At 41.7% G+C, this 27,566-nt stretch overlaps 2 protein-coding genes across 4 annotated transcripts in view; both read left to right on the top strand.

Annotated features, from left to right (window-relative positions):
• rabgap1l (RAB GTPase activating protein 1-like) overlaps positions 1-27,566 on the top strand; it is a 118,329-nt gene that overhangs the window by 42,010 nt on the left and 48,753 nt on the right. For all 3 annotated transcript variants that reach the window (XM_079267079.1, XM_079267078.1, XM_079267080.1), the window contains one exon: positions 1,476-1,626. In XM_079267079.1, coding sequence (XP_079123205.1) covers positions 1,476-1,626 — 151 coding nt within the window. The remainder of the gene's footprint in view (positions 1-1,475; positions 1,627-27,566) is intronic.
• Positions 16,063-17,229, top strand: gpr52 (G protein-coupled receptor 52; the record flags this gene model as incomplete). Its single annotated transcript, XM_079266956.1, is given in 2 exon segments — positions 16,063-16,083; positions 16,087-17,229. Coding segments are annotated over 2 exon segments (1,164 nt in total).

Genomic DNA, 27,566 nt, shown 5'->3' with positions numbered 1-27,566 from the left:
ATTCAAGGATCATTTATTGTCATTATGCAACACAGGGATGCACAATGAAAAAATGAATGAAATACAAAACAAAAACAGGAGTACTTTCCTTTAGTACATATTTCGAATTTGCATCATAAGGAGTGTAAACGGCAGCAACAAAAGCAATTCTCTGGGTAGATAATATGGCCGACATCTTCACATAAAAAATTCAACGTGAGGAAAACCTTGTCCTTTGACTGAGAGTCCACCTCCTCTCGTCCAACCGGAGTCCTGCGCTCTGTCCTGCTGTCCGCCCGGCAAGTGCAGCTTGATCCCGGATGAGCGATGGAGCCGGGTCTCTGTGACACTGTGGGCTCAACAGTCACCGACCTCACGCTGCTTTCAGCCATCTGATTTTCCTGCGACAGAACCTCAGACAGAGTAGACTGGGTAGTGGAGTAGCCTCAGTTCCTAGCTGGGTTAGCTTAGCTTCCAATTCAGCTCTCCTCCCTGTGGCAGTTTGGTGGTGTTTGGTCTGGCTGGTTGGTCGGCCGTGGGCGGTGATCGTTTCAATTACCGCTGCACCTAATCCAATCCCGAACGCTTTCTTCATTATTCTAACTCTTTGTGCTTTTTACAACAACCAGCGTTGACACATACAGCTTCAGGTGTGGCATGATTAAAGTTAATGAAAGATGTTTCTGGCTTTTGATTTGATTTCACAGCCTGTTGTCTTGCCGTTGCATCAGCACAATGAGGTGAAGTAGTTTATCAGGGAGTTGCCTTCATAGGGCCTCAATAAATGCATTATGATGAGATTTCAAGCATCATTAAAAAGAGCTGACAGTGTTTCAAAAAAGCAAGATATTTCCTCATGTGGGAGAACTCTTACAGCATGGCAGCACTGCGGTGAATACTCTTCTCTACCGCACGACAGTAATGTATTTGGTTCTGAAGTCAGTGTCGTGTTTACAGTAATCAATATGATGATTAATGATACATTTGGTACGTACTGTGATTAAAACGAGTTAATAATGCAATCAACCTGTACTTAATAGACTGCTGTACTCAATACTGAAGTTAATACTGTGATGTTAGGGTGCTTGCGTGAACCCAGAGCTGCTTTAGTGAACATGAAGCAGAACCACAGCAGGAGTCTGTGGATGTACTTGGCAGCTTCCATTGTAAACGTGTGTACCAGTATGAATAATGAAGTGGATGTTCAGTCAGCCCTACCTGGCCTGAGAAGTGAGGGACATAACTTAAATGCATTCTGGTCTAATTATACTACACTGAATAAGTACTTTGTTATTAAGACAAAGTAGCATCCGTGTTGATGCGTATCACTCTGCACCTGATTGACTTGATTGGTCTTCAAACTGCCAGTGCACACAAAAATAAAAAAAATAATAATCAAATCTGTCAAGCTGCACTTCACATTAATATTTAAAGTGGCTGAATTGAATTAAGTGAGATTGTGAAATAATGGATTACCTCTGCGTGTTGTGCATCAGGCATGGGAACCTGTCCACTCGACCGAAGGGTTTGCCCTCGCTGGTTCGCGGCGGCATTCCCGAACCACTCAGAGCTGAGGTCTGGCAGCTGCTGGCTGGTTGCCACGACAACCACGACCTGCTTGAGCACTACCGCATCCTCATCACCAAGGTACACACACACACACACACACACACACACACACACGTACACCAAGGAGGGACAATTGCCTATAACAAGTTGCATTGTTGTTGTTTTTTTCTTTTGGTGAAAGTATGTGAGGTGATACAGAACACTTTCAGGATGTTTGTATGCTGATTAAACAATTTCCAAACTTATTTAAAATCATAAACTGATGGCTGACACGCCATGAGGCTGTTATTGGTTTCCACTGGATTTCATGTCTCAAAATGAGCTAGAAAAAGGCCAATGAACAAAAGCCCGGAGTGACTAAACGGGTTGATGTGTGGAGTTGCCTCTTCTTCTGTGCTGTATTCATGACTTGATGTAAACTTAAAATATGGAAAACAGTGTTCACACGGGTACTCTGCCTACGTTCCATTCGATTAACTTGCTTGCCTTTGGAGAGGAATCTTTAGCATACAAACAGCTGTGACATTTAAATGCTGACTCAGATTGGCCCTTTAGCCTCCCAGAGAGCTTACAATAACTCAACTTGAACTTTAGGACCTTTCGTATTTAACGGTTTGCTGTTCTTCAGGCTTTGTTCACATATAACCTTCCTTGTTGCAGTTTGACTTTTTGGTGGGTTGAGTTTAAGGTGCGTATCAAACTGCTGCATCGACTCCGCCGGAAAATTGGATTTGGATCTGCTGACTAAGGTTGCTTTCATTGTACAGCGAGTTTGTTTCATATGATCAGAGTCATCAAAGAGTCATTGCTACCCTTTAAGTTCTGCTCCAGTTTGTGTTTACTCTAAACAAACAAAGAAATACGATAAATACGATAATAATCGGATTGTTTTTGCAACTGTCATCCTGCATTATAAATGCTACATGCCATGAACCTATAGGCAATTTACAAATCTTTTTCATTTTTTGTTAACCAGTAGCTGGGAGGCCATTGTTAAGGTTAAAGGTAGACGCTTCAATGGCAAGAGCACAGATGGAAAGATAGTTTACATTGACGTCTATGTTATCTTCTAACTGGGTAGCAAACAGTTATGACCTTTTGTTTTTAGGCATTGTCAAAAAAATAATTACGTCACGTTCAACTAGAAGTATTAGTTTGCTGTTAATTACAAGTTGCACTGCATGAGACAAAGCATTTTTGCCTTTTGGAGGTATCTTGGTTACACAAGGGTAACAAGATAACAATCAATCATTGTGTAATCCAGTAAATATTACTTTGCTTGATCTATTGATTCAACTAAAGCTGGCATTGCTATACTAGTTTTCTACGGTTATCAATCCAAGTAAAACAAATTTTTCCAAATGTGATCAAGCAGTTGTGCAAACCAGGCCTGTGACCCTCTCTTTGGATTTCTAGCGAGACGTTTGTGAACCTGTAGGTAGTGTGACAAAGCCCCACCGGGCAACACAGCAGCAGAAGGAGGAGGTGATATAAACACGCAAGCAGACAGAGATCTGTGCTTTTATGGATAATGCAATAGCCTTTTTTTCTTTGAAACTACCTGCCTCGATCAACAAGTATAGAGAAAGAGACAGGGTAGATGGAAAGGAGGCAAATGGGGAGAGGGAAGAATGTGGACCCATAAATATGAGGTTGTATTCACTGGGGGAGAATTGGAGAAAAGAAATGTGTGTAAACGTCTTGGAGCGCTGGCAGATTTCTATCTGTCCTGACTTACATACCTCAGAAGTTGTTTTTCAGCTACTGAGTAAGTTTCTCTCTTTGTCTTTCACTTCCTGTCACCGTCTTTATCTGTTAAATTGGAACCGTTTTTCTTTTGCTCGTCATGTCACATTTCTCAGCCTGGCTCCCTCTGTCCTTCTGCCCCGCCCCCCCCCCCCCCCATCTTTCCTTACATAAGACCAAGCTTCTGTAGTTCAGCGCATTTATTCTCATTCTGTTTGCTGGGGCCATGCCCACAGCCTCTGTCTTGCTGGAGTAGTGATGGTATTGATAGGCGGGTGGCCGGGCTATTAATAGCTGCACCAAATGAATGGAACTGAGGGAAGATGGAGGAGGGAGGGAAGAGAGGCAAATGATAGCGGGCGATGTGGAGCTTATTAATGTGTGATGTCCGGGCTCTGTGACGACGTTAATGCTGATTGAATTTTAACTTATTGGACCGGCGTCCTTATGGAAGGGGTATCGCTATTGTAAATCAGCGCTGTTCAGGTGTTGCGTAAGTGACTCCCAGCCGATGGGTGTTAAACCACGTCTGGTTTTTAGTCCTGAACCTAAATCACCAAAACGGATCTCTCTTCTTTTTCCAATGAAAAATTTGCTACTGCGTGCACATTCTGTACCCAACAAGGTGAAAAACAGTCTGAACGTGTGTTTATTTGTTTGTCATTATTTGAATAAAACTACTTTTTCTTGCAGCTGCTCCCTCTCTCATTGTAAAAGTCTTAAAAAGTCAGGGGTTTATCTCAAGGAAGCTACGGTATCAGACGCCCAGAATGAAATGTCCTTCAGCCTTCGATATTTCATTGTTAGGGATGAATCTTATGAACTTTTTCTCTAATATAATTTAGCAAGCTCTTAGAAAATAGACAAACAACATATATGGCATGCTTTTGCATTTTTAATACAATTCCTATATGTATGTGATTCAGATCACCCCATGTGACATCATTTGGTGTTCAACAAATTGGGAGGACAGTTAGCTTGAGAAAATTGAGGCCTGGACAGATACACATTTGGAGGGTTTGTTTTACATGTTGATAGTAAATTAGTTTATTTAATTCCGTATCTGTGGAGACTGAGAGGTCAAAAACGACTCCTGAATCCCGTTGTGAGCCTCCAAATTGACCTCGTCGCCTCTTGAGGAGGTCGTTCCCAAGGTGAGAGCCACTGGGTTCGACTAACTCACTGAGCATTTAGCAGCGTGTGGCCTGTGGCTGGCTAGCTTGATATCATAGATGGCAAGTGTCATGTTCAGTGTTGTACTGCTCTCATTTACAGTCATCACACATCGAGTCACACATACACACTCCGTCTCACACACACACACACACACACACTATGGCCTTAAGGCATCGGAGACATTCACAAATAACTTTTTTTTCTCGGCTGGCGCAGCACTGTGTCCGGGTTGTTTGGGGGGGTCGCTAGTGACATTTAAACAACCTTTTCCTCTCCCTGGAGCCGGACAAGCCCAAGGTGTGCTGCCTCGCTTCAACTTAAACCAACGGCTTAAAAAAGCTCAGCCAGCTATTTCCAGGCCTGCCTTTCCAAACACCAATCTCACTCACGGCACAGCCGGTGTGTTAACCGAGGTCGGCGTTTCTCCACAGGTTCGATGGTCGTCATCGGAGCCTCCTACTGGAGGAAACTCAAGGTCTTACAAGGAGATTGTTTCTCCAAGGGGATTGATTTGTCTTCTTTCTAACGTTTCTGTTCGTTGCTTTTTGTACAATCTCCCGCTCCTTTCTGCCTCTCTAAATATAAGGGTACCAAGTGAGTGGGATAAGATAATTTGTTATTTTGTAAAAAGCACTGGCTTTTGTATATATATTGTATAAATACAGATCCAAATTCTTCTAAAGCACCATTGAATGGATACGTTTGTGGTCATTTAGATGGAGATGCACTTGGTTAAATGTCGCTTTCAGGTATTGATGAATGGAGTTCAAAAGCATGTTTCTACATAAATCCTTGATATTAATTATGGATCAGTTTCAGAAGAGTTTATAGATACCGACCTTCACGGCCTTTAGTTTGGGTGTTGTGTCTGTGCAAAGTCCCCAGCCCCCGTCCTTCATCTTATTCGGACACGATTTGACCGCGGTAGTATTACTTTTGATAGAGAAATGCTATTTTGAACGACAGGGATAGGTCTTTGGTAACAAAAAATTTAAAAGGTTAACTTATTTTAGCTGTAAAGATTTTATGTATCTATCATTTTCCATTTCCTTCCTGAACTTTGCTGGAATTCCCACCCGTGACTGGAACCAGCTCTGTTTAATTCTTCACACAGCATGTATGAATGAAATCGAAGAGCAAATTAGTCCGGGGCTGTGAGGTGCTTTGCATTTTGATGTTGAATCATAGAGGCCAGGCGCCAGCTTAGCGATGACATTTAACGTCGGTGTGCAATCAAAGGTAGCATCAGCCATGCAACCAGGCTGGAATAATACTCCACCCACGCCCGATAACCCACATACAGACACATGGAGTACAATGTACACACGATAGGCTGCCATGGTAACTGCCAGGGTCTATGGACTTGAAGTTGTTTCCATGACAATTCTGTGTCTCCTTTCATCTTTGTCTTTTAACCTCTGCCGTAGTCCATTAGGTGCTTGATATTTGGATAATTGGAAGCTGTGTAGGTGGCCAGCTCCGAATACACACTTTATCTTCCTTCAACCACTGCCGTCACTATTGGACAGTATGTGAACACGTGCCGGTAACAATTAAAATGTTTAATAAAAACCAGGCAGCTCTACTGAGCTGGAGAGCTGTTTGAGGTTGCGTATCACATTGTCTCACTAATGACGGCACACAAAATCAGGTTTTTATGCCTCCGCGACAGCCGTAGTTGGAGGCATCTAGTTTGTTCATAAAATGAGAGGAAAATAATGATATTGCTTCTTTTCTGATACATTATTGGGATTACCTTTTGTTCTTTTGATGTATGCTGGAGGCACACATGTGATGTATATACATTGACATGAATATTGCTATTGAAGGAAGAAACTCCAACTTTGGTGGCGTTGATGCTTGCACCTCTTATAGACCTTACGGATGTCAGGAATCCACAAGTGTAGTCGAAAAAACACGCAGTGTGATCTAAGTTGTTTTTGCTTAGGTCTTCAAACATTGACATTTTAGAGATGCAAGGTTTTCACCCCTTGCTGAAAATACAGTATTCATGCATGCACAGACACCCATCATGCACTACATAAACATAATTCCTCTGGCTTAGTTGTTTGCCCTGCCGCTAGTTTGACGTCTTCCACCATTCGTGGATGAAAAAACAAAAGAAATCCCCTTGAGGAAAGTCTTGTCAATCAAAGACACACACACACACACACTCACACTCCCCACTGGCCCATCCTGCTTCATAGTATCTGTAGGGAACATTCTGTATTGCATGGCCACAACACAGCCAAGCTTCCATTCTCTCCTCCTTACAATATAGGTCTATTCACAGCACCTCTCTCATCCCGGCTCTGTATGTGCGTCTCTATAATGCAGCCCTCCAGCTCCCATTCACATATGCATAGCAGGAACCCAGTTTATTTCAACATACTATCCATTGAAAATTGATTATAAGACGAGGTTTATGATGGATTTTGAGTATTTATGGCACGCCTGTAAGCTTTTCGTAGAATTTCTTGTTTAGATGGAAATGACCATGCAATACCAAAGGTGTGATTTACAAATAGAATAAAGGTGTTTGTTGTAACTGTAGGGCCATATAGTGTAGTGAGTGTATCCACTGTGTTTGTGTTAGCGTAGCCTTCTAGCCATGCTGACACTGATCTGGCAGCTCAGATTAAGGAGATCCAGCCTGCAGTGTCTCCTCTGGTCACAACACTTCTCTGTCTCAGTCCTCATACTGACTGTAGCCTCACAGCTAAAGTAGTCCTCTGCTTCATCCTCCTCTTCGCAGCGCAGTCACATTCACTTGTGTCATTACTACATTTCAGATATGATTTGTCCACAAAGGATATAGAAGTAGTGGGATTTGTTTTCCAGTTCAAGCAGGAAAAAGCTTAAAGAAGAGACTTATTGCATAATCAATAACATAGTACTGCATACCCCGGAGCAACATACAAAATACAGGACAACAGGTCACTATGACAAAAGGATTGCCTGTGGGTTAGCGGTGCTAACAACGCAAAGGCAAAATTCAGCCATCGCCTACATTTTAAACAATGGCATTTGTTTAAAACGTATCAATGCAGGCACATAGACTTATTGTTTACATTCAGCCTTTTAACTAAGAGATGCACGTTACATCCTGGCCTACATGGTGCAGGGACAATAGCTGCTCCAGAATAATCAATAGAAGTATCTTAACCTGAGCGGTCAGACAGGTCTGCACTGCCATGTGGTGTGAGATTAGATGAAGATGATAGATGGTGATTTCTGGAGGCAGCATGTCTGTCTTTGACCTTTAGCTTCTCTTTAGCATTAACTGCAGCAATCCCGGTGTACGCAGTAGACATGGTGACTTTGTTCTGGAGGTTAATATGCGATATAGCTGCAGATATTAAGTGTGTTCCACATAAATTGGCGTCGTATGATAATAGTTACTTTGTTTTGCACATGCTATGAGGTAGCTCATATCTTTGTACTTGAGATGTTTCCCTCACCACTGTCTGCTCCATGTTCTCAGTTATATTGAACAGTAATAGAACTTGGATTCATAACATTACTTTCTAAAACAATAATCATAACTTTTTCATTTATTTTACAGCTTTATAGCTGCCTTACACAACTTACTTTTAATTTCGTCTGTCTACAAGAGATGTGAATTGAAAATAAAACAAAAGTACATTTCAGTAAAGTATGCACAGTTCTTGTGTTTTCCATGCTATGTGATGCGTCATACTCCAGGATCAGAGCTGCAATAATTAATCGATGAATAGATTAGTACTATTAAATTAATTGCCAACTATTTCGATCATCGAATGATCTGTTTAAATAATTAAAACAACAAAATTCACTGATTCCAGCTTCTTCATTTTCTAACAACAGTGGGACTTTCACTAGATTGAGTGCTTCATTTTGTCACAGTATCTGAATGGAAACCAGGATTTCATTTTTGGCAAATCCTCTCAATCTATGGCATCCAAATTTCCGATTCATGATTGCAGATTTATTTTTATTTTTTTAATGATAGGTAAGGCATTCTGTAAGCCAGTAACTACTAATGTTGTCGGTGCTTGGGATTCGTCGTCTTCTTCGGTGCTCTCAACATGGGAACTAAAATCCACTCTGAGACAAGAGTCAGTGATCCGAGCTGCAGAAGCCACTAGATTTAGATTATACCCTTCAGGCAATTAAATGACCTGGAATTCGTTGACAACCAACTTCACAAACAATTTGTGAATAAACAAAGCAGCTACATTTCCATCTCTATAAACCGATTCTGCATTCACTTTTAGAAGTCAACACGTCAAGATTTTGGCATCGGAAGCGTTCTGGTTTCCGTTTGTAGTCAAAGTAGTGACTCGTCACATTCGAGCAGGCTTTGGTTGAATCCAGGAAAGCAGTCTGTGGAGAGCAAAAGAGGCATAACGCACTAGAATGACATGACTTTGTGTAATTGATCATAGTACATTAGGCCTCAGCCGCGTAGACAATATCTATATCTTCAGCACCCCACCTTGTGTCAGGAATACGGTAATACTGACCAAAAGTACCCAAAGGTGGCGGTCTTGCAAAAACACAGATTGACTGATGTGAACAAAACACAAGAAGAAGTAGTGGAAAGCACTGCAAGTCTGCGTCTCCCTACCAAGATTTGAAGAATATTTGTGCATTTGTACTCATCATTTTAGTCTGATCACACCAAGGCAAAGTAGTGAGTTTACAAGCTTCTTCCACCAGGACCAGCTTTGGCCCGGTGTTTTTAAGTTTGCCTTAAAGGAATTTAGACCTGGAGTCTATACTATAGTAAATACTGGAGAGACTTCAGACACAATTTGGCAAATGTCCCACAAGTGTTTCCATAAAAATGTGTATTGGTGTGACTGTATACATCCGCTGGTCACTTAGATCATTGAACAATTACTCATGTTATAATATAACAGTCATCTGTTATTGTCTTTTCTTTTTTATCTGCTTTTTTGTAAGTTTCAATCCAAGAACCTGTGCAGGTCTTGTACAGACACTGACCTGGTCTTACATTACTGACTACTATCAGCGTTTACATATCCACCGGGTTTTGTAATAACCTTTCTGGATTTTTTTAAATATGAAACCGTCATTCTAGTGGCCTTGGATTGACTTTTTGTGTCATGATGTGTGAAGTTGGTTATTTTATTAATTGAGCACTATGTGATGATTGCTCTGTAAAAATGCTGCATCTATAAACTTTACTCACTGAATTTCTTACCACATTCTGGTAAAACGTCCTTCGACCGCCTACGTCCTACACTGTAAAATGTAATAAGTTGACCTTACTTAAAAAAAGTCAGGAAACCGATTGCCTTAAAATTTCTAAGTAAAGTAGCTCATTCATTTTAAGTTGGTAAAGCTTAAAGTAACTGAGTAAAGGCAACTCATGTCATTGCAGTGAACTGTAGTACAGTTAACTCAACATTATGAATTATGTTAACTATAAATTGTCAATTCAGACAACTGAAAAATAGTATGACAGTAAAGCTAATTCGGTGACATAAAAGATACAATGAATATATTACAACTAAAAACTTGAACTTGAAACATTTTGATTTACCTGACCCTCTGTAAAGAGTGCTGGCCACCTTTCAACTCTTTCACTGGAGGCTCCAAGGTCACCAACTCTTTTCTTCTCAAGGCAAACGTTGAGTCCATATTCTTGGATAGCAGAGCAGCAGTTGGACAACGTTTCTTCATCTCCTCTACAAGTTCCAGTCGTTTGGACTCCATACTGGTCTCATCTTCACCCTCAGGAAAACAATCTGTGTGGAGGCATGGAATTGGAGTCAATCTGGCGTAGCTTCCATGTTTTAAGCGGTAGTGTTTGAATAGTTTCAGAAGAAAACAAGCAGTACTTACACTTCCAACTCATTGCCAGGTTTCAGCAAAGCCTACAAAAGAAACAACAAAGTCAAACTGCAAATAACTCAGTCAAGTTGCATGTTTATGGCTAACTAGCCATCAGTTTAACAGAAGATTTCAAGATTTTAAAACTTAAATCACAAATACTTGTCCTTGCTAGCCATGATATATATTGAATGTTTTTTTTTCTCTATTATTCATAAGTTTGTGTTTGTTTGTAATGACTGAATTACCCAACCACAAGTGGATGTCTGGGAAGCTGAAAGTTTCCAACTTGCTATTGGTTATATTGTACATACTTTCCAGTAAATATCACAATATAAGACGTTATTTTAACGTTGAAAACCGTAACGTAACGCTTGCTGTTGGGACACAGTGTCACTCTGTGCCCGAGAGGCCCACCATCATACGGTTGTTGTAGAATTATTCCTCGTTCAGCTTAACCGAACACTACATTTCATCTTCATTCACTGACAGTAACGTTGTGAGACTCCCGTAATGGTCCCGTACCAGCTCCGCTGTCACAAGGAAAGATACAGGAGAACATTCCTGCCCTCTGCAATAAGACTTTACAATGAAACACCTCTGGCCAGATCATCCTCCACATAACTACACACCGCTACACTGTTGTTTGCTGGGGTTTATTTTGAATTTTTGCATTACTGTTTTTCACCTAGGCAGATAATTTAACACTATTCTATTTCATTGTATATACTGTGCATTTTTGTTTTATCTTGTATAGTCTATATTCTGATATTTCATTTGTCATACTCTGTTATTCTATTGTATATATTGTGCCTTTTTTAATACTTAATATTTTGGTTACTCTGTTACTTTGCTTTTTGGTGTGTCTTGCTGCTGTAACATACAAATTTCCCCCTGGGGATGAATAAAGTATCTATCTATCTATCGAATGCGGTGTATTTCAATGTGCGCGATTCAGACAGCCACTGTTATTAATATAACCGCCACCATCCTGTCTGCCTTTAAAAAAAATGCTTCGGTAACATCAAGAGTAATAAATGAAACGTGCCGTTATATGTCAAGTGTACTGTACGTTACTTCTAAATTGGTAAACGGATAAACAGATGTAACATTTTGACTCGTTTCCCGATAAGGTCGCTTCTCTGACGGTCCCATTTGACTGCGCCGTAGACGGTTGTAGGAGCCACGGACTCAAAAAAAAGAAAAGACATGTTTGCCGAATTCAAGAGTGGCCCTGAAATATCGACACAGTTGCCATTGCACCCGCTAAAAAGTACGCTCCGTCTGCCAAGTCGTTGTTAAAAGTACACTTATTTGTAGCGGGGTTTGGCACGGGCTAGCGTTAGCTTTAACGTTCGCTAGCTTTCAAAATCGAAGACATAAAGTTAACCTCCAACCCCTAATTAACAGATAGATAATACGGTAAAGGGCCGACTAGGTTTGCTAAATAGATAGCCAGTGACATTTTATTTCATTATGTAGCTGAAACTTACCTTCAAATAACTTGACAAAGTAGGACTCTCTTTGTCGCTTCGGGCATCCGCCATTACACCTCGAGCAAAGACCGTCTTCAGTCAGGTGAAGTGTTGAACTGCGCATGTGTAGTCGTCGAATGCGGCCGGGTTCGGTCTCGTCTTTCTCCGGACTTTACGGATGGTCCACCTCACTGATTTTTTTTATATTAAAGGTTACTTGAGCTGATGAGTTCCACAACTTTACTCACCAGAAAGTGTTCTTTACCACGTTTCTTTCAGTATAGTCAACTAATTAAGCAGCAATGAGTTACGGTCACTTTTTTTTTTTTTTTTTTAAAGTAAGGTCATCAATTACATTTGACAGTGTACGTAGAGGAAGTTACCGTGGGTCGCGTTGATGTAAACTCCCTGCTTATGCCAACACATAGCTGTTGAGACTGGATTCAGCAGGAGCCCCCGGCTGGAGGAGGGTTGGATGGGAAGCAGTGAAAGGTGAATCAGCCTCCACCTTTGTTTCCAAGTGGCCCCGCTGGCTTTGTTTTGGAGCAGAATGAATTATTAACGGTTAACTGGTCATGTTTTCCGTCAGTGTCCACCTCCAAAGGTAAAGAGCACTGTGCGGCGTGATCTCCATTGATTGGCTCCTTCCACAATGACAGCAGAACTGTCTAAATGTACTTTTCAGTCTTTATTTTTAGCTTTCCTTCCTTTCTGACCCCTCTCTCCATTTTCCATCACACGGTTTCTCTTGAATGACCAAATTAACATCAACACAGATGCTGAAGAATATCTGCTCTCCATGACAATTAAAGAGCCATCCTTCTGCATGGCAGACTGTCTCGCACTCCAGTTCACAATCACATTGTATGAAACGCACTGATTCAAACCTTAAAGGCATATTACACTTCACTGAAGTTGAATAGTCTCTCTTTTGAACCTGGCAGACAAGCGTGTGAGGATCACCAAAATAATCCAAACAAAGCTATACAGCAACTGGATTGAAGGTTGATGTTGGAGGAAAGACCATCATCTGGCAAAAAAACCCCATAAACAAACATTAAACATTAAGTGAACGTAAGTAAGTTAGCATAGCTAGTGTCAATTAGTAACACTACCTGAGAACGGGGTGCACTGTTGACAAAAATGCACACAAATGCAGTAAAACATTTTTTTTCATTTATGCAAAACAAGAAATATGTGTTTGCGCATCAAAAACATATTTCTGAAACTTTTTTCAGATTTAGTTTACATGCATGTATAATAAATAGTTTTGTGTGCAATGACAAACTAGACACAGGTGAACAGCACCATGTGTTCCTTTGTCCATCTGCAGTTCACAGTATTAGTATACATTGCAGGTTAACAGGATGTCTGTATATTTTTCCATGAAGGATTTCATTCTTGTCCTGTTTGCGCCAAATAATCAAATACTCTTGCTGGAAGAAGCCAGGTGCTGTGTTGTTTTCCAAAGTGGCTATTTTCCATCCAACTAGCAGCCATCCACGCCTCGTCGCTTGTAATGGCTCTCATAGTTAAAAAAACTACAATAATAATGTAAGCAAAGTTGCAAATTTTCTGTTCGCAAGATTCTGCTACCCAGCCACGATGCTTGACCGGTTCTCTCCATCCGCCCTTCTGCTTAATTTGCTGTCACTTGATCTTCATCATCTGCCGCCATAGGATGCTCCCAACTGGCTGAAATGCCAGGCAACTGTAACTAAGAGGCATAACCGTGCTAAGCTGTTGGTTATATGAAGAATAAATAAAGTATCCAGAAGAGCCTGGCTGGATCACGGAGGGGACTCACTGTAGAAGTAGCTTGTCCAAGATGTTTCATGGAGTTATGGAGGTTGAGTGTCATGTATTCATGAACATTATATTCTAATGTATTTAAGAAAGTGGCGAGCTGAGGCTGATGATCACTGACACTAACGGGCATCGTCTGCCCTTCTTCCCCCAAAGCAGAGGCAGCATAATGACATGTATATTTACTACTTTTTGCTATGATATACATTTGTTCAATGTTTTTTTCCGTATATGAATTAAATAGAACAGTTTTTTTTCTTCTTTTAAACATACTTGGGCTAGGTAGATATATGGAGAAGGTAGATTTTAGTGGGTCTTAAACAGAGAAGGAAAGAAAAGGAGGGAGCTTGGGGGACCATGGTTAATAAAATACAGACTGTAAAAGATAAGTAATATGTAAATAGGGAATGTATTCAAATTTACCCCTGGGAGAAAGTCAGAGTGAGAGACGGAATAATGTGGCTGGGAGCCTCAGGTGCAGCTGGGATGGGAGGAGGCGGGGCAATGAGCGAGAAGCTGAGGGAAAGGGAGGGTTTGTGTGTGTGTGTTTGTGTGTGTGAGTGAGTGTGTATGGAAAGAGAGAGAGAGAGAGAGAGGTTGAGTGCAAGCTAGAGAGATTGTGTGGAGAGGGAGGGTGGGAAGTGTAAGCCAGTCACAGCATCTCTCCTGCTCACTGCACCAGGGCTGAGGGACTCTTCGTCCCTTCGCTTCCCTCGCTGCAGATTTAACTCATTTCCATCAGCTCAGTCATCCTTTTTTTTTCTTCTTGCTTTTTACTTGCTGCTTTTGACAGATGCATTACACTCATCTCTATCTGCATTCCAGGATCTAAGGACTTCTTTATTCAAAAAACACGGGTTGTGTGCTTTAACAGAATCAGGGGGACGTTTGCAGAGGACAGTGCTTGGAACTGGGACTCCGACTGGGACTTGGTCTTTTTTATATGCTGCTAGAGTGGATTCCCTTTTTGTTGGGCTGCCGGTATTTTGTTCAGGGCAACAGACTTACTGAGAAAAGGAGTTATAGGACCTCTACAACTAAACAGAGCGCATACTTCAAAGGACTAAAGCAAGTTAGAACGTCTATGGTTGCATTAATCACTTGAGGAGAAGGTGCTAAGCCTCCCGTGCCAATGCTTCAGAAAATCACAACAAAAATGCAAGTAACATGTTTCTGGGATGAATCGGTGGATTGCTGATTGATCCCCACACCCCTCTCTGCAAGTGTCGGCCACAGGATTGCTGAGGAGTCTAAACGAGAGGAGCGCTGAGCTATTCAGCTGGCCTCTCATTGCTCCAGGAGAGTCCTTCCACATGCCTGCATGGGAGTCTTACATCCAGCACTTTCATCAGCTACTGGACTTTTACATTTGTTTGTCTTTTGCTACTTGCAGTCCAGAACACTGAGAGGCAAGTCTGCAGATTTTGGACTCAAACTTTAAATCACATTAATAGCTAAACTCATCCAGACATATTGCGGCGATTGGTTTCTACCTCATTCTGCATAGGGATGCCTCGTAAACACATTTTCCCCCCCAGCGCCGTGTGTGCCGAGAGAGCTGTGACATTATCTCCTGCGGAGATCCCCATGTTGTTCTAGCCTGTGTCTGTGTTTTGATTCAGACAATAGCTGGGCATGCATGGGCTCAGACACTGACCGGAGGACCACCAAAATAAGGGAAGCCTTCTGTTACATTGTAAACACACTGTCACCCATGGCACAGTGAAACTTTGGATCGAATTGAAGGGTCTATTCGCAGAGAAGGATGTCATATTTGTTTTTTCCAGACTTTGGTATACACCAAGAGAGACTCTGGAGAAGTTTTCCCCTTTGCAATGGCTGCTAAAAAGCTATGTATTGAAAGGTAACTGCCCTCAGTCAATTTAATCTGATCTCGGAGTGAAATAGGAGCCATGTGCTGCTTACCTATTTGATCTGCCAAGAGTGGAGAGCATTGAGCTTCGCTTCATGCTTTAACCTCTTCGTATGGTGTCCTCCCTCTAATCTGCCGTGCTCTCTGCCCTTGTTTAGACAACTTATGCCCTCAGCCTCCCGGTGGCATCCCTCATTAGCATCAGGAGATGAGGCCACAGACTGGCAGGCAAAGCAGCAGGGGTGTTCACCTTTGGAATAGATGCTGGCCACAGCACCAATGCTACGCTGGTTTACTGAAGCAATAGAGCTTTTTTCACTATTTCTGACTGTAACCCACCCACTACTTTCACTAACCATGAGTGATTGGGAAAGGAGAGCTAAACGAGTTGTCCTACCCTCCCAGAGGCTGTATTGATTTTCATCCAGTCAGTGTTCATTTGATTGAGACCCAGCTATGTGAGAGTCAGGTGAAAGAGAGAGTGAGTGTGTTAGAGAGCGTATTGAGCTCGGTAAACTGAAGAAGGCTGCAGACACTCGGTGTAGATGGGGTCGGTGGGGGGGGCAGGCAGTTCTCCAGTTACAGTCCAGCTGCCGTATGGGTGACACACCACAGACCTGACCCACCTGGACAGCACCCAGAACAATGAACCAGTCTGAACTGACAACGGACCCGCTGCTCACTGCCAACAGCAGTCATGGAGACTTCGTTCCTTACAGGGCCGCCAACCACTCGTGTCCCTTGGGCTGGGGGCTGAACGAAGGCCTAGAGGCCTGCGTCCTGGAGACTGCAGTCATTGTACTTCTGACAGTGCTTATTATTGCAGGAAACCTGACGGTGATCTTCGTGTTCCACTGTGCCCCTCTACTACACCACTACACCACCAGCTACTTCATCCAGACCATGGCCTATGCCGACCTACTGGTGGGTCTTAGCTGCTTAGTGCCCACCCTGTCTCTGCTCCACTACCCAGCAGGTGTTCAAGAGCCCATCACGTGCCAGGTTTTCAGCTACGTCATCTCTGTTCTGAAGAGTGTTTCAATGGCCTGCTTGGCTTGTATCAGTGTGGATCGCTACCTGGCCATAACTAAACCCCTGTCTTACAACCAGCTGGTGACGCCATGCAGACTACGAGGCTGTATCACTCTGATTTGGATCTACTCTAGCCTGGTTTTCATGCCTTCCTTCTTTGGGTGGGGTAAGCCAGGCTATCATGGGGACATTTTTGAGTGGTGCGCACACTCTTGGCCCACCTCTGCCCTCTTTACGGGCTTTGTGGTGTGTTTGCTCTATGCGCCAGCTGCACTTGTGGTTTGTTTTACCTACTACCATATCTTTCGCATCTGCCAGCAGCACAACAGGGAGATCAGTGAACGGCGGGCACGTTTCCCCAGCCAGGAGATGGAGGCTGGTGAGGGGGGTGGCAGTGGGCATCAAGGAGGACACGGACCAGATCGGCGCTATGCGATGGTGCTGTTCCGCATCACCAGTGTTTTCTATATGCTTTGGCTGCCCTACATAATCTACTTCATGCTAGAGAGCTCCCATGTGCTGGATAGCCCTGCCCTCTCCTTCATCACCACCTGGCTGGCCATTAGCAACAGCTTTTGCAACTGTGTCATCTACAGCCTGTATAATAGTGTGTTCCGCCTGGGCATGCGTAGGCTCTCGCAGACGATTTGCTCCTTCAGCCACTGCGCAGCCGATGACAGGGACTTTGGGGAGCCTAAACCTAGGAAGAGGGCAAACTCGTGCTCCATCTGATGGGATGACTTTTACAGGACGAGGATACTGCTGGAATCTACAAATGGGGAACAAAAAAGCTTAACAAGCTTAGCAGCTAGTTAACTTTCAGTAACATTGGGTGGGCTTAACCGAACAGAAAATGGGTTCTGTTGTGTCGGCTGACACCAGTGACATTGCCTTGGTCACAATAAACCATGGTTTATTGCATTACAAGCTTTTCAAGGAGATGGGTGCTGTGTCTAAACGGAGAGATTCAATGAGATAGTCACTCTCTGATGGCTTTTATTCTGTGGTATGTGACTTGGCTGTGGATCAAATAGAAAGAAGTCTCCCCATGGCTTCCTCAGCCTTTACATCTCACTGTATGTCAACCAGGTCTGACGGTGAGAAGACTAAACTGTAAACTCCAACAGATTCACAAATATATTTTCAGACATCAAATGTGGCCACACTATTTCATGCCCGTTACATTTTGTTTGTAGTTTGTAAGTGGATCAACCCTCGATGTGATGTCTCCATACTTTCTGTCATTACGATAGACTAGATAACATACACCTACTTGTGCTAATAAACCTGTTTCAAGGTTGTAAATGGATGATTCACTTTTTAGTTGTATAAACGCACACAGTGACAATGACGGCAGCTGCCGATAAATAACGGATGGCGTAAGGTCTTGACTGTTGTCTGGACGAAAGTGCACTCTCAGTTTCTGCAGAAGTCTTTTGTGTTGAGTCTGTAAACATGATGTGTGCAGGTGAACAGGAGATGCAAAACAAAGATGGTGACGGGCCTATCGCTGATCTGACACTTGGTTCAAATTTGAATATAGTTGTTTGCTGAGACCCTCTGCAAAACTTAGGACATAATGTAGAAATGCACAGTAATCTTAAATAGTAAAACTCCAATTTAACACTATTTGGATTGCAAAGAACAGCCCTACATCACAGCATTAGACCAGGGACTGTTAAAATATGGAAACTTGTAAAAGGAGTGTTGAAACCTTTTTAAATCAAGTCAAAGTCCCCAAAATAAGAGGTTTCACTTGATGCAACATGGTGACTAATCTATAATGTAGACTGTCTAATTGTCAACACATTTAACACTTTGCCTACTGCTGTAGTGTGACCTGTATCCGATTTTCCACAGATGACATGCTGCTTTCATTGTTTACTAATTTAAATAGCTGATTATGGTTGGTTATGGTTTGTTCTACTAAAAAGCACCGTATGTCCAGAATTCAGACACACGATGCGTTTGTTTGACACCGAGGTCTTTTATATTGAAGGCAGTGAACTGATGCTCGCAGCAGATAACTACCCAGCATAGTTATTTTTCCCAAGGTCCCCCCTTGTGTTTATGAAATAGCCCATCAGGGCCAGCATTCCCACCATTGGTGTGGCATTCCTGATATGGCTTTGTTATGAGTATTCTGCTAACAGTTTGATGCATGAGCGCTCATGACAGCCATTTCTAACCAACAAATATATATTACATTCCCCCTGTACATGTAGGTCCATGTATATTGAATAGTGAACAAACAGAATTAAACAAATGAAACGGCACGTTTTAGGTTTAGTTCAGAAACAGAGCTCTGTGTCTGAGCCATAGATCTCATTTTTAGATGCACCTCTTGGATGTTTGTTTTGAGCCACTCACAAACTTCTCTGAGTCATTTAAAGGTAAGAAAAGTTATAGTAGTTGCAGTGTAGACCGGAATATATTGACTAGTTTTGAGTGCTTTGCATCAGTGACACGGTTCTCTTCAGATCAGATGATATTGGGCTTTATTTCCCAGCAGCGGTGGACAAGGGCTCAGGTTAATGTGATCTGATCTGTCTGGAGGTCGCTGTGAGGTTGAAACTGAACTGATCTGAAACTACATGCTTAGTTGTGATAAAGGTTTCAGGCTATCAGTAGCTTATTTTGTGGCGGTTTGTAGAACGTTTTGCCGGACGATCCTAATTACTTTTAGTTTGCCCCACTCTCTTTCAGCTGTCCCAAATCTGTTGCTGATTGAAAAAAAGTCACTGCCCTCAAACTACAGGCCTACATGTCTTAGATTCTTCTCAGTGCTTTTGTGAATGACCTTAGAAATGAGTGTGCACTTCTCACAGGGTCAGACCTAACTGGCTTACACTGTGATTATGGTAACTGGGCTTGAGGAATTGTCCGTATCCGTTTTCATGATGTCTGAGCCCAAGCAACAGATGGCTATTTTGGGGAGGATAGAATATAGGTGTTAGAAATGGAGTCCCTAATTACTCCATTCTGCAAAAATTTAATAATAATAATGTTCTTTTACTGTTGCCATTCCAGCTTGGTAAAATCTAAAGACTGTTCCCCCGGCTGGGGCTTTTGATATAAAAGATGTGCAGATGATGTGTGTCGTTAAAACAACCCACAAACTGGCATTGGTTATGATTCTCATACTTTCAACAGTAGTATAGTCACTCCAGTCAATTAACCTTGTACATTCCCTTGATCATTGGATCAGGGATCGAAGCATAATTTCTTTCAAAAGAATACAGCCACGTAATATAGCCAATAAGTTACTGCTCTCCCTCTTTGCTCATAGAGTAGTGCCATCTGTGGTTTAGGCCTTGCTTGTAGTGTATGTTTGTCCATGCACAGCAAACCCAGCCTCTTGATATTGTAAATGCATTCTGTGCTGCTTAGCAGTAGCCTGTACAGGTCATTCCTCATTTTAAAGCTGCATTAAGTGATTTTTGACCACTAGGGGCAGAAAGTCTCTGCGCCTTTAGCTTTATTTTACAGTGACAAGAAATTCGCGACTTGACATTCAGCTAAAACAGCGCTACCTTATCATTCCATTCAAGAGTCTTTCTGACCATTCTGATGAATGTAAGTTCAATATTGTTTATAAGCCAAGGTTTGGTAAACCAATACCACTAACAGAAAAAAATGTCTGGTTTGGGTTACTACATACTCTCCTTTCTTTACCAGCCATTCATTTACTTTGTCTCTCTGCAGTTGTGCATGAGGTGGGTAGCCTACAGTCAACTTGAAATACTCATGCTGATAGTGGCTGCCCATGGTTTGTACTCTATGTGCCGGCATTGTTTTTGTTTAGTTTCAGAAAACTAGGATAACTAAACTCGTAAGGTAAAAGCAGCGGTGTAAAGCTACAGTATGGGGTGTTGATTCTTAAGGTGATCATCAGCATTCAACACCCTTTAACATCTTCAGGAGTTTGAGTCAGTGTTGGTATGAAAAATATTGCTTCATGCAGCTTTAACACATTGCAGATTGTTCTGTATACGTGCCTAAAGATGTATTTTGTAAGAAAAGTGAAAAAATAAGTAATTACTGTTACATCGACATTGCTGCACTTTAAAAAATAAAATAAAAGAAGGAAAAATTTACATTAACTTACCTTGTGACCGTGTACACATCTGAAGTCACGTTGTCGTTGGATTTAGTTTTCCATGACTTTGTAATCTTTCAGATGTGTTTCCACTTGAACCAAGAATAGGTCAAGTCAATCATTTCTCTCGGTCAATCTGATTTTTGCCTTTAAGTGGGTACATGTTCTACTATCTGACGTCTACATCACATCTGTAAAATAAGAGGAGAATGCAGATGTCCAAGTCTTGTGAATTCCTTTCTATAGCCATATGCCTTGGCATATATGAGGAATAGCAGTAGGAAACCACAGCATAGCCGTGTCAAATGCTAGACCTACGATGATTTTTATTTTGATAGCTTGTGTTGTTGGTGCTCCTTTGGAGCATAGTGCATTGGGGTAGTAGAAGAAATGTATAGGATCCGAATTAGTGCTGTATTATCTTCATTATGTGGTGACAAACAACAACACAGCTAAATATAACGCAGGAGAAAGCAGAGTTCTGTAATGGCCTAAATTATAATAGCTGAGTTGTTACCATATAATAGAAAAGTCGGGATATACCATTCAATCGGAGATTATAGTATTTGGTCAGAAGTTGCACAAATATTCATTTCTTTGGTGGACTTTTTGTAGCGGGTAATGTGAAATGCGTGTCTTGGTTCAAGGTTTCAAAAATCAAAAGAGCCACTGAATGAATATTTAAAAAATAAATTGTTTTTATGTGTCTGTATTACGCTGACCAAACTGAAGTGGTAGAAAATCAAAACTGTCAACTTGTTCAAACAAGTCATCTTTCAAGTGCGTTGATCGAGGCTTTTAGTAAAGAGTTTTATTAATTGCAGGATAATATGTATTTATTTATAAAGATATGTGAAAACCTTTACACAATATACTGTATATGAGTATACTGTATGTAAAGTGTGTGTATCTGTTTTTACCTGCTGTACAGCCAAAAAAATCAGACACATTCTGACAAAGGTATGGCACATCCATTTGTGTTAAATCAACTAGGCTGCTGATGTTTTAAATAGGAGGCAGTGTGTGTTAAATTACATAGTATATATTTTTTTATTTTTAAATTGTGTCAAAGACTATGGTTTTGTCGTTGCTGCCTACCCAATAAAGGTGAAAATAGTAGACATTCGCATCTGTGTCGTTGCTTTTGTGAAATGTCTGTTTCTGTAGCAACAATCGCCAGCTGTCAGTCACAGTAGAACTCTCAGAATTCATCATCATATTTCCTCCACTTTGTGTCGATCTTAAGAAGTAATGAGGAGAATGAAGGGATACCAGTTTGAATCCAAAGACCTGATCGGATGAGTGCCATTAGCTAACGCCTGCTTCATCAAACATTATTGAAAGTGCACTTGAGCAAGAGGTATTGATATACAGCATCAGTTACTTTTGAGTTGTAATTCATGTGTAATAATCACAGAAGTAAGCATGCATGATGTAAATGTAGGACTAGTGAGCAGATCAAAAATGCAACCCTGTGACTTCACAGCCATGTTATCAGAGAATGGAGCCCAAGCAGGGAGACTCTGTTGTCATTTTGTCGATTGATCATCTGCCAAACATTCTGCCCCTGACTGTTGCTCCAACTCAGTTATAAGCAAAGCAAAGATGTGTTTCATTTCCCTCTGAGCCAGCAGATGATTGATCCAGTGGTATTAGCTTGGTAACAACTTCTAAGCAGGGTAGCCCTTCCCTTTTTTGCCATTGGGAGTTAATGCACACCATAATTTCCTCGCTGTGTAAAGTATTCTCATTAGAGAGCCTGATCCTTTGTACTTGGTCTGAAATTAGCCTTTGAAATTCATACACTCAACCGTTTAGACTGCAGACCAGCTTTGAAACAGCCATAACCCCACCGTCTCCACCGAGCAGTGAAGAGACGAGCAACAGGAGATGGAAGGGCGTATTGGTGGTTTAATGGCTCAAAGCTTAATAGCTATTTTATTATAACGTGTTGAGTCCTTTTTATTGTGTGTTCGTGTTCAATTTTTTGGGATGCATTCCAAGTTTTTTGCTATGTTTGATATCTAGTTTTTGCAGCTTCCCAGTCCAAGCCTGCTCAATATTCATGGCCGGCACCATATCAGGAATTCCCTTTTATTTCCACAAATGGCAGCACTCGGCTTACTTCCTCTTTCCCTTTCCATCCTGCCACTTTCCTCCTCCTCTTTCCGTCGTGATTTGAGAAAGGACCACCTGACCATCTTTTGAGGTGGGGAAGTCATAATTAGAGTGGAAGCCAGTTCCTGCCCCTGTGTGCCAATTGTGGAGGCTTGCGGCGCTCACCAAAAGCCTTTGATGACATAAGGAGGACACACACACACGTGCATCCACAAACCAACACACCCTCATACATCTTGCATGGCCTCAGTCAGTCTTTGAAAACGTGGGCTGCGACTACGATCCGATAGCGAACAGGTGTTGATCAGGTGATGGTGTGCTCTTACTGAATGTAATGTAAACATGTATTCATCCATTAACTGAAGCTCAGACTATAGTGGCTCTGTAAGGCTCTAGTTTGGCACAGCCGGCTTTGAGCTAAATATATGCACTGCATTTCATGCAGTACTTCTAATTGTCAAGACATTTCACTGAAAAACGTTGTCAACCTCACGGTGGCGCCATAAAATACAGTCAATTGATCGGCATAGTTAGTAGAATTCTTCCTCTGGGGACGATGGATTTCTATGTCCGTTTAGAATTTCATGGCAATCTATTCAATACTTGTTCAAATAGTGGTGGAGCGACCAACTCAGGCCATCATTGCCATCCGTAGAGCCTCCTTAGCATGGCTGAAATGTGAACAAACGCTTGCTCTGCTTCAGTAACAACACATGCTCACACTTTCACCGTATAACCACCATCTCCTACGGGCTATGTGGGGTTAATGTATTGATTAAAAACACAATGAAGTAGTTTCTGTGGGAGGGAAAAGTTCTTATTTTCTCATCTTTACCCAGTTTTCTGGTTTAAGCCTGCTAGTGCTTCTCTGGGATTTATGCATCAACCTCTGGAGTATCCCACGGCTCAGTGTTTGATTCAATCTTTGCTCTAGTTTAAATGTACCAAAAGTTATCAGTTTAACCAACCAAATACAAAAGGCCAAACATACTTTTGTACAGTGCTTTGTGGAACAGTATCCAATACGTTTCAAACGTCATCAGAATTTTGTATTCAGTATTTTGTGAAATATCAGGTTGGTGCATTCAACATCTGGAGAGAATCCAACTAATAAGTGCATGGGATTCAGTCTGCAGCATGTTTGTGAGCAGAGTGTGTGTAGTTAGCTGTAAAACATAGTAAATGTAGTAATTGGTCATGGAAGCACACAGTGATGCTGCAAAAAGTACCTTTAGTTTAATGAGAATACTGTGTGAGCCTCTCAGCAGGGCGTACTGTGGGAACATGACATTTTAACTGCATGCTATCTTTTATTTTCAAAAGGTTACTATTTCTCTAATGGCCATAGAGGTTACATTGTACACTTTGGACCTGATGATTGTCATTGTTATCCATCAGCGACCGCTTGAAGTGCCACTCTCGGTTACGCTCTTGTATGTGCTCGTTGGGCTCACGGATTCAGCAATTCTTTGCCTATTTATTCGAATTGAACTTCTATATAGAGTCACAATTTATGGAAAACATGTTGAAATATATCAGAATGGGTATGATATAGTTGTTTATTTCCATCATCTTTTTGGCTGAAGAGATACAATATATACAAGATATCAGAATGTGACTTCCATTGGAATGTTGTCAAATGCTTAAATAATAACAAATATGAGCCTGTCGGTGGCAAAAACGAGCACTTTCAGGGGCTTTTCACGTGTTGTGTCCTAATTCACTGAAATCACCAGTCGGGCCACATTCATCCTTTTATCCAAGGTGCTTGGGAGGTTACACTCCTGTCCCGCCTGCCTTTTAATAAGCAACCAAAACCTGGACACTGATGACTGATAATGAAGATGTGGTAATTTAGCAGTAAGCCTCACTGACTAAAGTAAACATATAGTCAAAACAAAAATAAATGGATTTGCAGCACTGTAAATCGCTCACAGTAGCTTTACTGCTCCATTTGTCGTGTGTCAGTTTGGGTGACCTTTCAACCGGATGTTGTTGGACGGAAAGGGTGACGCAAAAATAATAGCTCATGGTTGTCTCTAGGTAGACGTGCGCTAAAATTATTAACTTTTCCACAAAGTTCCGTAGACTGATATTTACGTAAGAAATAAAAGATTAAAAGAATAAAAGATTTTATGAGGTGAGCTTTTCTTTAAAGTGCTTAATATTCATTATGCTGCTATCATGTGCTGATACTCCTGCCAGTCCTGCCGTCATACAATGTCACTTCAAATAATCCAAACTATCCCTTTAAGGGTGTGGGGTAGGGATTGCATTACATCATAAATAAAACGGGCCCCCAAAACCTAGTAATACCAAACTGTGAGTGTGAGACAGTAAATGCCAGCCTCCTCTATGACTGAGCCTTGCTGCCAGCCTTCTGCGCCCTGGCTGAGTTTAGTGCGCTCAGAACTCCTTTATGATCCCGTCTTTGCGCACACACCAGAGACAATGAGAGGGCATCAGCATCGAGTGTCTACAGTACATGACCACATAAAGGGAAGTAAAATAATACTGGAATTTCGGTACATCTGAATGAGAAATGTGTCACATTTTATGCCTTAAAGGTACAGTGTGTAGGATTTAGCAGCTAAGTTGCGGTTTGCAACCAAATCACATTGACGTGAAAAATGTAGAGTCCTTGAAAACTGTTCTTGCTCATTAGCCTCAACCAATGCTGGTCGTTTTCCAGCGGTCTGAAAACCAAATCAATGGAATTCACTTTGTGTTACTGTATGTAATGTGATCAACCAGATCATTTCTGCACAATTAACTCATGTTACTAAACATTTGTTGCGTCTCTTTAAGTGATGATGAATACAATCAATCAATGGCTATAAAATTGATGGTGCCGAATTGTATGTTTTTATGAAACTACATTTCTGGAATTTTTAAGTCTGTTTCAGACTGTGGTGGATTGTCCTCCCTGCTTTTCGGTGGTCAATGTTGTCAGACGACTGAGCTGGCCTCAGCTGGCACGTTGAACTGCAGATATTCTTTCTCCTCTTGGAAAAGGATTTTATTGTAAAACAATGGAGCTCATTAAAGTATTGGCTTTGGACCTGCTTCAATCCACTTACCTTACTGCTGTACTAACGGGACATCTCAAGATTATTTTTCTATTCATCCTTTCAAATTTGATTGAGTATAATTCACACCAATCGTCTTGCTCTAGCTTCTCATTCATAAAGGGCAAAGACGAGCAACCTTGACGACACTGGAGGACAGACCTGTTTTTTATCGTTAACCTCCTGCAGACCTCAGGTACTGAAGCTCTGCCAGCAGATGTACAGCCAGCTTCACTAATGCTCTCTCGGGGCATTTTAGCTGAATTAAATACCATAAGGGAGTCAAATTAACCCCTTGGCTTTGTGGTATATTTTTTTACATATATATATATTATATTTTTGCTCTTCCTTTCCCTCTCTCTGTCCTGAAGCAGTGTGTGTGTCCCATAGTAGCACACCAGACCTGTCCGTGTTGGGCAGTTATTTAGTAGTGATGGTCCAGCAGCTCGCCTCAGGCCATCTTTGAGATGGGTACAGTGGTTCTTCCTCTGTGGCATTTAGCCTTGCTGCTGTTGCCAGGGTAGGAGGATGGGAGTGACTGAATGAAAAAAAATATATATAAATAAGATGTAGCTGTGTCCGTTTGCTGGGCTGTGTGACCAGTGTGTCATTCACGAGTCTGTCAGTCAGTTTGTCAATGACTGAAGTCACTTTACTGACAGCCTGACAGTAAACGACCTGTTATAATATGCTGAGAAAGGGGGGCCAAAAGTACATTAGAACCACTTATAGTCACTTGAAACCTAAATACCAGTTATATGAGGCCAAGTCAGTTATTTCCACCAGCAGTATAATCAGTACAACTGTGTTTTTTATCAGGAAATAATAAATGGTTCACAGCTTCTTCACCACAAAAAGGTTAAGTCGGCGTCAAACAAGGGAAAAAATCCAAGTGAATTAAAGAGCGTTTTATCTCTCTAGAGGACGTTTAGCCGTGTGTATATATATATTTATACAGTATGTATCCAGCAAATAGCATGTCTTTACAACGCAAGATTACCTGCTTCACTTCACTCGTAGTAATCAGGTTCATGAGTTTTGAGGTTGCAGTGCAGGTTTCCAGCCTCAATACTTAATTGTAAAAATACCTTGTACTATAAAATATAATAATAGGTGTATATACTACATTCCCATTATTTTGGGATAATTTTCATCAAAGGCAGTGTTATTGCACTGTGCACATACAATGATAGGATAGAAATTGCTTGTTTGACCTTTGGTTGCACACACAATAAACTGAAATGCATTCTCTACATGCATATTTAATACTCTCCCTGTGTATGCAGTGGTGCATGAGACTGCCACCCATCCAGCACTATGTCTCCGGTGACAGTCGAGTGTCTCCATTGTCTCTCCGGTTCCTCCCAACCGAACATCGGGACTTAAGAGCCACTGTGTCGCTATGGAAACCCCTAGCTGAGTCTGAAGAAGCGCCACGGCTTCAGCGAGTTCATTTTAAGTTTATAAATAGAGCGCAATTAAAATGGATGTTGACATTGGCTTCAAAATAGCGGCCTCTTCATTATTAATTTATGTGCGCTTTTATTTTGAAGATGCAGGGGAAGGAGGGGCGTGCAGGGCTCCTGAATGACTCGTTTTAGGAGCACGACATCACAATTTTAGGAGCACCGGCACAAAATTGTGGCGCACCACTTAGTCAACATCTAACACAATTAGAGATGCACCGATTCAAACGGATGCTAATCAAAACCGGACGGTTTTCAGCTGATCTGCCATGAGCGGTCACCGACCGATTTGTCTCATATTTCCTTCCTCTTATCAAT

This window comes from Melanostigma gelatinosum (assembly GCF_949748355.1).
Source record: "Melanostigma gelatinosum genome assembly, chromosome: 4".
Lineage (NCBI taxonomy): Eukaryota > Metazoa > Chordata > Actinopteri > Perciformes > Zoarcidae > Melanostigma > Melanostigma gelatinosum.
This window is presented reverse-complemented; position numbering and strand designations above follow the sequence as displayed.